The sequence below is a fragment of the Sinocyclocheilus rhinocerous genome, unplaced genomic scaffold (genome assembly GCF_001515625.1).
Source record: "Sinocyclocheilus rhinocerous isolate Xijiao unplaced genomic scaffold, SAMN03320098_v1.1 scaffold311, whole genome shotgun sequence".
NCBI lineage: Eukaryota > Metazoa > Chordata > Actinopteri > Cypriniformes > Cyprinidae > Sinocyclocheilus > Sinocyclocheilus rhinocerous.
The window spans coordinates 1,120,306-1,131,364 of record NW_015623669.1 but is presented as its reverse complement, the minus strand read 5'-3'; the positions used below and the strand labels follow the sequence as shown (position 1 = coordinate 1,131,364).

Sequence of the window (11,059 nt, the reverse complement as noted above, 5' to 3'; positions counted from 1 at the left end):
GAGTTGCATGCAAGAACGTCAGTCCCGTAATATATATTGTAGAGCAACACACATCTGTTGTATAATTTCAGATATTTTATGATATGTGTTGCTATTTGATATGATGATAATATTTCAATATTTATGTGTTATATTCTTTAACAATTTACACAAGTTGCTGTCAATTTTTTTTCCCTATACATCTGCATCCTTCAGGCCCATACAATGATGATTTTATTAAGTGAAGTGGTCTTAAATCACTGTGTGTGATGTGTGTCCCTTGACCGTGAGGTCACTTTATTCAGGGAGCATTTATCAAGAAGGAGGGGTGAGAGGAGAGAGAAAGCCAGGGGTTTGGGTCAAGGTCAGAATAGAGCGTAGGAGAGATCGTATAAAAACACAGGAAGGAGAGTCTGTCAAAAAAAAAGCACACTAAAAGAGAAGTTTGTAGTGAGTCGGAGCATAAGACGTGTGGTGCGTATAGTTACACTGGTTATTGGGTAGTTTAAGTGCTTCGATCCATCTGTAAGAATGAAAGTGCACTGCTTGGCTCTTCTGGTTTTGTCACTCTCAGCGACAAGTGTACAGGCCTTATGGAGGTAAGTCTACACACTCCTCAGTGGAGAACAATTTTGCTGGCTTTAATACAACAACAAAAGCCAATTATTTCATTTGAGAAACATGTTATCTTTACAATATCATGCAATGTTTTTTTCCTAACACAGTACAAATGCATCTTTATTCATGAAAATATATAGCTTCCTTTATATTTTAGCAAAGTCAAGTCACCTTTAATCCCGTAGCGCTTTATACAATATAGATTGTGTCAAAGCAGCTTCACAGACATAAATAGAAAAACAGCAGAATCAGTTATGGAAACGCAACTATGGAGACATTTCAGATTCTGCTGTGAAGCAGCTCTAAAAGGCAATAGTGCCGTTTTTAAGCTCAAGTCAGTTCAGTGTTGGTTCAGATCAGATAAGGCTGAAGTGTAACTGTGATCACAATTTCTGCTTCTCTCGATTTAAGCATAATCGTCTGCGATATTTGCCCATTGGTTATTTATCCTGAAAACATTTTAAAAACGGCCAAAAATAAGAGAAAATATAAGTAACTAAAATGTACCAAAAATAATTTTATATTAAAATATATTTTAAAATCTATTTGAGTAGTTTTGAAATTTATTACAAAATGTATATCTATTTTTGCCATATGGGGATTGTATCTGTCTTATTTTGAAATGAAGATAAATGATAATCGTGAAAAATTATGAAAAATCATTTTAAAATCAGATCAAATGCACTGCCATCTAATGTTGCTGTTTTATCAGTTGTGCAAACAAATAATACATGTAATGAGTTATTTCTCTCGTTGCTAGGGTAAAACTGAAGAAAATGCCCTCCATACGAGAAAACCTGAAGGAAATGGGTGTCACACCAGCTCAAGTGTTTTCTGAGATTATGCCCAAATATGATGAACCATCACCCAAAAACGGCACAGCTCCAACACCTCTGATCAACTACTTAGATGTAAATCAGTATTAAAAATGGAAAAGAACCACAATTATGAGCAATTTTATATTTTTAATTGTCTGTTGTTTCATATAGACAATTCTATATTTTTAATTGTCTATTTCTCTGTTGATTTCCAGACTCAATACTTTGGTGAGATAAGTATTGGTTCACCAGCTCAGATGTTCAATGTTGTTTTTGACACGGGTTCTGCCAACCTCTGGGTTCCTTCACACAGCTGTTCTCCTTTATACACAGCCTGCTGTGAGTGATTTGCTAAATGCAATCATATAAAAACCACATAACAATTTATATTACAAAGTCATTGGATTATGTGAACATACCTTTTTAAATGGAAAGCAAAACCTGCAAATTTTCTCCTACAGCTCAGTCTGTCTTTCTCCATATTTGTTTTTAGTTACACACAACAGGTACGATGCTTCCAAATCCCTCACGCATATTTACAACGGCACGGGATTCTCCATCCAGTATGCTTCTGGAAACGTCCGGGGATTTCTGAGCGAGGATGTGGTTGTAGTGAGTAACAAAAAGCCATTTGTTTTAGAATGTAAAGCACTGGGAATGTTCAGAAATGAGTTCAAAAGGAATATCTTTACCAAAGTATGGAAACGGTATTTTAATGACCGAGGCAAAATATTTTTTGCCATCCAGGTTACCATAGTAAGTCAAGCACAGCAAAACGTCAACGGATAACCAAGTCCAGATGCTTGTGACCAAATTTGACATGCAATAAGGCAAAATACTGATTGATTTTTAAAACAAACTGACTGCAATATGGAAGACCAGAACTGTAATTGCACATAGTACATGATTGAGCCGTTTGACCTTTGACCTCTAACTTCTTTAGGTGGGTGGTATCCCGGTGGTGCAGGTTTTTGCAGAGGCCACAGCTCTTCCTGCGATCCCGTTCATCTTTGCCAAGTTTGATGGAGTGTTAGGGATGGGATATCCAGATGTAGCCATTGATGGAATTACACCTGTGTTTGATCGCATCATGTCTCAACATGTTCTGAAACAGAACGTCTTCTCTGTGTACTACAGCAGGTGAGCGTCAGCATCTATTGACATACAGGGTGAGCAAAAGTGAGAAATTTCATGATTGCATTTTTTTGTCATTTTTAATTGCCATGAGGGTCTTTGTCATTGCGAAAATATTTTCATTATATTACATTCACTATGCTGGGTCATCAGACGTCTAATTATATACTGTACAATTATTATTATTATTCTCTTATATAAGAGACTATATAAGTCTCTTATGCTGACCAACATCAAAAACACAGTAAAACATGAATATTGTAAAATATTATTTAAAACATATATATATATATATATAATGTATTATATTTGTATTATATTTGTATAGTGTAATAATAAATGTATTTAAACAGTACTAGTTGATTACAAGTCATATCTTTGTATGTATATGTGTGTGTAACTATAAGGGACCCAACACACATCCCTGGTGGAGAACTAGTGCTGGGGGGCACAGACCCGAACTACCACACTGGATCCTTCCACTATATGAATACCAAAGAGGAAGGCAAGTGGGAGGTCGTTATGAAGGGGTAAGAATATTATCATCATCAATTTTACAGAACAATTATGATTTCTTTCCATGTAGCTTTTTCTGCCATTCTACATCTGTTTTACATCACAGTTTTCACAAATATTCCTAGACATCCTATATCAGTTTATACAAGATATCCGGTAGCCATCCGTTTTTAATTTTGAGCAGAATCTCAAACCATTTCCAGAGAGGTAATCAATCCTTGCCCTGTGTCCTTTAAAGGAATAGTTGACCCAAAAATCAATCACACACTCACCCTCATGTCATTCCATATCCGTATTTTCCTTTGCTTGGAACACAAGAGACAAATTTTTGAAGATGATCGTGCCAGTTATGGGTTACCATACTTGGCCTACACGTCACCTAAATATGACTTGTGCAATATATTTCAGGCCAATAATGGCACATATAAATAGATTTAAAGATATTAAAGATATTGTTGGGCAAACAATTATTGGGCAAAATATTTAAACACCTCACCCCAAAATTTAAATTTGCTGAAAGTTTACTCACTCTCAGGCCATCCAAGATGTAGATGAGTTTGTTTCTTCTTCAGAACAGATTTGGAGAAATGTAGCATTACATCACTTGCTCACCAATGGATCATCTGCAGTGAATGGGTGCCGTCAGAATGAGAGTCCAAACTGCTGAGAAAAACATAATAATTCACATGATTAGATTAGAAGTGATGGTTTGAAGATAAAATTCATTAATAATGGATTTTTTTTTTCTTTTACAACACATAGCTCACTTCACAAGATGTTAATTGATGGACTGGAGACATGTGTATTACTTGTGGATTATTGTTTTTATCAGCTGTTTGGATTCTCATTCTGACGGCACCCATTCAGTTCAGAGGATCTATTGCTGAGCAAGTGATGTAATGCTAAATTTCTCCAAATCTGTTCTGAAGAAGAAACAAACTGATCTACATTTTTGGATGGCCTGAAGACAAGTACATTTTTGTGTGAACTATTCCTTTAAGGCTCCCCAAAAGAAAGTAAACTTTTTTAAAAACATTTTTGAAACATAATCCATTGCAATGTGTTTGATTAACTTCAATAATATTTTGTTTTTCTGCAGAGTGTCTGTGGGTGCAGATATGTTGTTTTGCATGGACGGCTGTACTGCTGTTATTGATACAGGCTCCTCCTACATCACAGGCCCCGCCTCCTCCATTTCCATTCTGATGAAAACAATCGGTGCCGTTGAACTGGCAGAGGGAGGGGTGAGTTCTGTTTAGCTAACCTTACGAACATTCCTTAAAAGGGTGGTTCATTGCGATTTCTCTTTTTTAACATTAGTTAGTGTGTAATGTTGCTGTTTGAGCATAAACAATATCTGCAAAGTTACGAAGCTGAAAGTTCAATGCAAATGGAGATATCTCTGCATCTCTCTCCCTCTCTCTCTCTCTCTCATTCAGCTCAGCTCCAACAATGAACTGTTACAATTATACACTTATTTTCACATAACTATGAAAAGCGTTAAACATGGACGCGTAATATTAATATTGCCGTACTGTATTAAAGCTTTAATCAGGATAAAACCATATATTAAAAGCTAACATAGCAGTAGCATTTGCAAATAACAGCATATCTAAAAGACAACAACAAACAAAAAACATAGGCCTACCATTAAAAGCTGTGCTTGCACAGGTTCTGCAATCGGGCTCAAACTGATAAGCGATATTAACAACACCGTTGTTTACAATACAACCGGAGCACATGCCGCTGAGGAGAGGGGCGGGACGCTTAGACGCGCACTAGAGGCGGTTTAGCCAATCACAACACACTGGGATAGCTAACCAATCAGAGCCCATCGCGTATTTCTGAGGGAGGGGCTTCATAAAAGAAGGAAATGACCAGCGTTTCTCTCAGAGAAGGGACAGAGCGGTGTGGAATAAAGGTAAATTATGGGAAAAATAATGCATTTTTAAAAAAACGAAGCATTAACACATGTTAGACTGCACCCTATAAACACAATCAAGCCTAGAAAAAAAACAGTGAACCATCCCTTTAAAAATCTGTCTTTATTTAAAAGCATACATTTAATTTAATGAGAATTAGAAATTGATTTGAGAGATTAAGCCATGGAAAGAGTTTTTTTTTTTTCAGAACCAAAAATATGAATCCGCTACTTGGCAACAGAAACTATGAAAACTGAAGAAGCAAAAATTTTAATCTTGAAAACAATATTATGAAATCTCTAAATCTCAGCAGTAGTGGCAAACCTTCAAACTTTCTAGAGCCATAAAAAACGAACAATGTGTTCCAGTTGTTTATAAACAGAGAGCACACAATGCATGATGGACCTTCTAAAACATTCAGCAGTGACAACTGATTATAAATTAGAAGGCAATTGATTATGAAACTCAACACCTTCACATCGCAAACAAACTTAGGGTGATTGATCATGCGCCAACATGGCATCCCATATACATCCCATACATACAAGCTTTTATGAAACAATACTTCTATATTTAGCATTAAAACCTGTTTCTTATTGTTCTCTTTCCTTTTCCTGTTGCACAACTCCATGGGAACAGCTGCTTCGGTCTATCATGTTTGGCTGTGTCTCATAAATAATGTCTGAAGAGCAAATGGAATGACTGAAAGCTGATGTTTTTTTTTCATAACCACTGTGGTTGGTGATATTAAATGTGGAAAATGTTTGTATTTCTTTCTTTTCAAGTGTGAAGTTCAGTGTCATTTCGGTTTTGCAAAATGATGCAGCACAATGTTGTCTTTGAATGGTTTTAAAGCTCACTCATTTTCTCTCTCTTTCACTCTGTTCACAGTATACTGTAAACTGTAATCTAGTCAAGTTGTTGCCAACTGTGGTTTTTCATCTTGGTGGTCAGGAATATTCTCTCACAGAAGAGGACTATATTCTCTGGGTGAGGACTTTCTTTATTTCATTACAAGGGTAGTATATTAACACAATATTAAAGTGTTAATATTAATACAGTATGTCACATTTGGTGGTGCTGATCTTGAAAGGCTTTAATTTTCTCATGTACACTGACATGAAATGAAGACAGTCAGATCAGTAGCCTAATAAAGCTTTTTATTTTATTTTTTATTTATTTTAGTTGGAGGCTCCCACTTTAATATCACATGACCGGTTGAATGCTACTTACTTTCTCGTAGTAACCTCCTGTTATTGGACAGTTTTGCTTGTGGAATAAATTCATCATAGCTGACTATCATGTCTTTTGCGGGAAGCTACATACACACCACTAGGTGTCAGTATAAGTAAGATGACTACCTCATAAACAAAAATTACTGAGTGCACCTTTAATGTAACTAGGCTATGGATTATGGAGTGGCCTTTGTAGGCCAACACAGAAGACGATTCCCTAAATAAAAAAAAAACAAATTTGGGATTTTTCATTGATTTTTGGATTATTGCAGAAAATAAGCTATGTGACCAACAAAAGTTTATGATTCTGACATGTTTTGTTAGTCAAGATCATTTCCACTAATGAACACAACTTAGGTAATTTGTTTACACTTAACTATGTTATTTTATAATTTAAAATGTTTAAATGTATGTTAAATTTAAATAGTTGAACTTTAGAATGCTTTTTAACACACTTAAGTACTTTAGAACATACATGTCATGATGAAATTTCATAATGTAATTTCATAATTACTTCTATTGTCTTTGAATTATGGTTATGGTGTACTGCCGAATATGGCTGTATTTATAATGAACTAGATTTAATGTAACTTCTATTGAAACTAGTATGTAATTACAATGTAATAAATAGATTTGTAATTACATTTGTAATGATGAAGTTGCAACTTATACATTTAAAATCTATTGAAATTTGAAATGTCGAATAACATACTATAGCTAAAATCCAGCTAAGCATCCTTAAAGGTGCTTTATGTTAGTCAATATATCAAAATAAGTGTACTTATTTAAAGCATGTCAAAAGATTATTAAAACATAATTATTTAAAATGTACTTTTAAGTAAATCTTTTAAAATGACAAACTGCACACATTAAGCACACTTATTTTTTCACAAGGGTCTTTAGCCCCATTTATCTACTTGTTAACAATTGCCTTTTTAAAGACACATTAACACTTTTAAAAACACACAAGTGGGGTGATTAATGATGTATTTTATGTCACAGAATAAAATGTGAAAATATCTCGAACTTGAAAGCTCCCTTCCTTCACATGATGAAGACTCAGTTTTTTATTTTATTTTATTTTTTACAATTTCACTCAAATAATGTTTAGCGTTAACCGAAGTGCCGTTTTCGTTAGAAATACTATTGCTGACTCTGTACTACTCAGTCAGTCTGGCATTTCATTTCGCACTGAAATCTGGGATCTATTTCACCAAGTGACTTTTTTCATTAAATACGAAATGCCTCATGTTGTATTTGCATGTCATTTTCCAGATGACTTCTGAAGTGTAGCATCTGTTTTGACATTCATCAATCTATGTTACAGCTATATGGACTTGCATTGTCTTTCTAATGTCTCTTTGTCTTCTTTTGTTCTGCCTACAGGAGTCTGAGTTTGGGGAGGACATCTGCACAGTGACATTCAAAGCGTTGGATGTGCCGCCCCCTACTGGTCCCATCTGGATACTGGGGGCAAACTTCATAGCTCGATACTATACAGAGTTTGATCGGGGAAACAATCGCATTGGCTTTGCTCAGGCAATCTGAGAAACACTGGGTTTTCTACTATCCTAAAAATCTGATTGCTATTACATTGCTACTTGTACACAACATAGGATACTTGATCTGTCACAATAATCGCAGGCAACTTAAGTTAAAGCTTCCTTTGTGAACGAGAAGTACACTTTAAGCATAATTTTAAAAAGTACTTATTATAAAACTAAAATAATTTAACAGAATATGCTTGTTTGTGAACTGAATGTAACACTTAATTGGATGTTATTTACGATTAAATCAAGATGTATTATAATTAAAATTTATATTAAATGTAATTACTTAAGTTGAAATTAAGAGTACTTTTTGACTCTCTTAAGTAGGTGACTTTTTATATGTAATTTAGAAATGATCTCTATTGTCTTTGAAATATGATTAAAGTGTACTTTCGAATGTACTGATAAGCATTTTTAGTAAACTAAAATATACTTTATATATTTGTAGTTGCATATTTGTAATGATGAAGCTGAAATTGATCACATTCAAAATATAGTAACTTTAAATGCAATATCAAATAAAAAAGCAAGCAAGATAAAATGTTATTAAAAGATAATTATTTAAAATAAACAAATTTTGATGTTATGCAAAATGTGTTTTTAAAGTGTATAAGTATTTTAAGAAACATAGTTATGAAAGTGTCTCTCATTAAGTACACCCCAAAACTGAAATTTCTGTTATAATTTCCTCATCACTTGCTCCAAACGCTTATGAGTTTCTTTCCTCTATTGAACACAAAAGAAGATATTTTGAAGAATGTGTGTAACCAAACAGACGGTAGCCATTACGAACATTTTTTTCATATATATGGAAACAAATGGTCAACTCTTTGGTTACACACATTCTTCAAAATATCTTCTTTTGTGTTCAACAGAAGAAAGAAACTCATAAGCTGTTGGAACAACTTGACAGAGAGTAAACGATGACCGAATTTTCATTTTTGGGTGGCCTTTTATTTCATTAGTATATTTTTTGCAAGGTCAGTTATTTGAAATATACTTTTAAGATTTGAAGTACACTACAAGTGCACATTCACTACAATTAAGCTCACTTCTTTTCACAAGGGTTCACGTGATGCTCAGAGGCCATGGCTGTTACTACTCTAAAGTCTGACTTCAATAGAAATATGTTAGCTCAATTATTTTCCCACGAACCACATGTAAATCAAGACAGGAGGCTGTTCTTTCGTCAGATGTGTTGTTCTCTGTCAGAAGTGTTTGGCAACACCAGAACAAAAGTTTTTAATCATGTCTTTTACGAACTAGCTCAGACAGACAGAGAAAGAGAAAAAAACATTGTATCATTCCCTTGAGCAACTCATTGTGGGTTTCACTGACCATGACATTTGGTTTTAGTTTTAACTGAATGTGTTAATATAGCATTGAAAAAAGGAGTAACTCAAAAAGACACACCCTTTGGACTTGTTATAAAAAAGTTATAAAACCAATTCTAGTTATATCATATATATTTATTATAGTTATATCATAGTTATATCATATATATTTATTATAGTTATATCATATATATATATATATATATATATATATATTTAAAGTTACATAAAACAAACAATCTGTACTAATGATTGCTACATAAACAAAACCCGTATCCAAGAAATCCACTTGAATTCAAATTTTCCACTATTGTAACCACAATGTAGCCTACAACTGACTGATACTGTTTTAATTTGCATTATTATCAATAGATGTGGTATGCACTGATTTTACAGGTTATTATATCATTGCCCTACAATGTGTGAATACTGTGAACACTGAATAAATCAAAAACAACTTTAGTTGCCAACTTTAGTTTTTAGTTGGCAACACTTCTTTCACCTCTCAACACATCACAATCCAAACAATATGAGGCGCATATGAGGCCAACCGAATGTCAGGATAGATGTTTACCCCATTTGACCATCCTCACTGTCTGTCCTGTTATGTACTCTACTCTGGAAGCTTTTACAAAAGCCCGGGAGTGGTGAACAGTCACGGGACATCTTCATTACGCTAGAGCACTCATCCATATAAACATGGAAGACATGCCCTGCTTCTTATTTTTGATGTTTTTGTCTCTCCCAGTCTGTACGTGTTTAGAAACTTGCTTGTCTTGCAGCGTTTCTGTTGAGAAGCTTGTGAAATGGAATGCAAGATGTGATCTCCTGCTGTTTCAGTCACGCTGAAGACGCCTTCCTCAGCAGGAGCTACAGATTTTATCACTATTTGGTCTCTCTATCTTTTCTCTTTCTCTCCCTCCATTCCTGATGCACATTCTTTAGCTGCTGTAAGTTTTGAAAGAGGTTATATCAGCTATAACAGATGTCCACATCATTTATTGACTCATAAGATATTATCAGGGCTCCAGACAAAAAAAAAAATCACATTGGCTCCTATAACAAACAAATTTAGGAGGCAAATTATTTGTAAGTGCAGAATAAACGGGTTTTATTTATTTATTTTTTAACACCTTAACATTTCAGTCATACTGTTATGTGTTTATGTCTCCCCTCCTTTTACAGCACCAGGATTTTAATCCATCTTGTAGAGGTCCTGGGAACTAAGGTTCACTTAAAGTGGGAACTAAACATCTTTTCCAAATTGAGAACTATATACAGTCACAAAGAATTGTTTATTACACTTTGTGCCAATATCATGGACCATTATTATGTCAGCATCACTTGGTCATTGAGTGTAGTTTGGGCTCCTCCTCAATGCATCCTATAAATGATGTCATATTGTCTTGCACACGTCCAGTCTGTTTTTCTTCATTAGTAACATGCAATTATATAGGAGGTGTTGAATTTTATCCTTAGCTCCTTGCATTCTTTCCTATCATGTAGACAGGTTAAGTAAAATATGAATATGCAATATAGCGCATATATTTATCTAAAAGCAATTCTTTATAGGTTTTTTTTTCTTTATGAGCTTATGGATGCTGAATGGTTATTCTGAGGTAAATGTATTGTTACGTGGAATTCTTTACAAGCTTTAAACGTTTCCCGCAGTTTGAAACACTGAATGAGCGATTACAATGAGACATTTCAGTAAGTTGTACTGTATCTTATGTCCATTCATGTGTATTTCGTATAATAGTAAAGAGAAAGATATGACGGGTTCACGTGCCACTTGAACAGAGGCGCTAAAGCGATCGCTTATACTGCATTAAATAGCGCCAAAACGGTAGGCTACTTATTGTTTGAATTTCGTTATGAATTTGGCAGAATTTTAAAGCTGATACTTTGTTTATTAAAAGGTAACAGAGCACAAAGCTTATTGCGATTAAGCAA

At 34.4% G+C, this 11,059-nt stretch overlaps 1 protein-coding gene across 1 annotated transcript; it reads left to right on the top strand.

Annotated features, from left to right (window-relative positions):
- Positions 1-510: 510 nt before the first annotated feature.
- Positions 511-7,845, top strand: LOC107727110 (renin-like). Its single transcript, XM_016536922.1, has 9 exons — positions 511-578; positions 1,358-1,508; positions 1,631-1,754; positions 1,909-2,027; positions 2,359-2,555; positions 2,957-3,079; positions 4,165-4,309; positions 5,879-5,977; positions 7,609-7,845. The coding sequence occupies exons 1-9, from the start codon at positions 511-513 to the stop codon at positions 7,768-7,770; spliced, it is 1,188 nt and encodes a 395-aa protein (XP_016392408.1). The 3' UTR covers positions 7,771-7,845.
- The last annotated feature ends 3,214 nt before the right edge of the window (positions 7,846-11,059 follow it).

What these genes read in the sequence shown, in the direction of transcription:
- LOC107727110 (XM_016536922.1), top strand. Translation starts at nt 511, where the DNA reads ATGAAAGTGCACTGCTTGGCTCTTCTGGTTTTGTCACTCTCAGCGACA. An exon ending in AGTGTACAGGCCTTATGGAG is followed by an intron (nt 579 to 1,357) that starts GTAAGTCTACAC and finishes TCTCGTTGCTAG; the next exon opens with GGTAAAACTGAAGAAAATGC. An exon ending in CTCTGATCAACTACTTAGAT is followed by an intron (nt 1,509 to 1,630) that starts GTAAATCAGTAT and finishes GTTGATTTCCAG; the next exon opens with ACTCAATACTTTGGTGAGAT.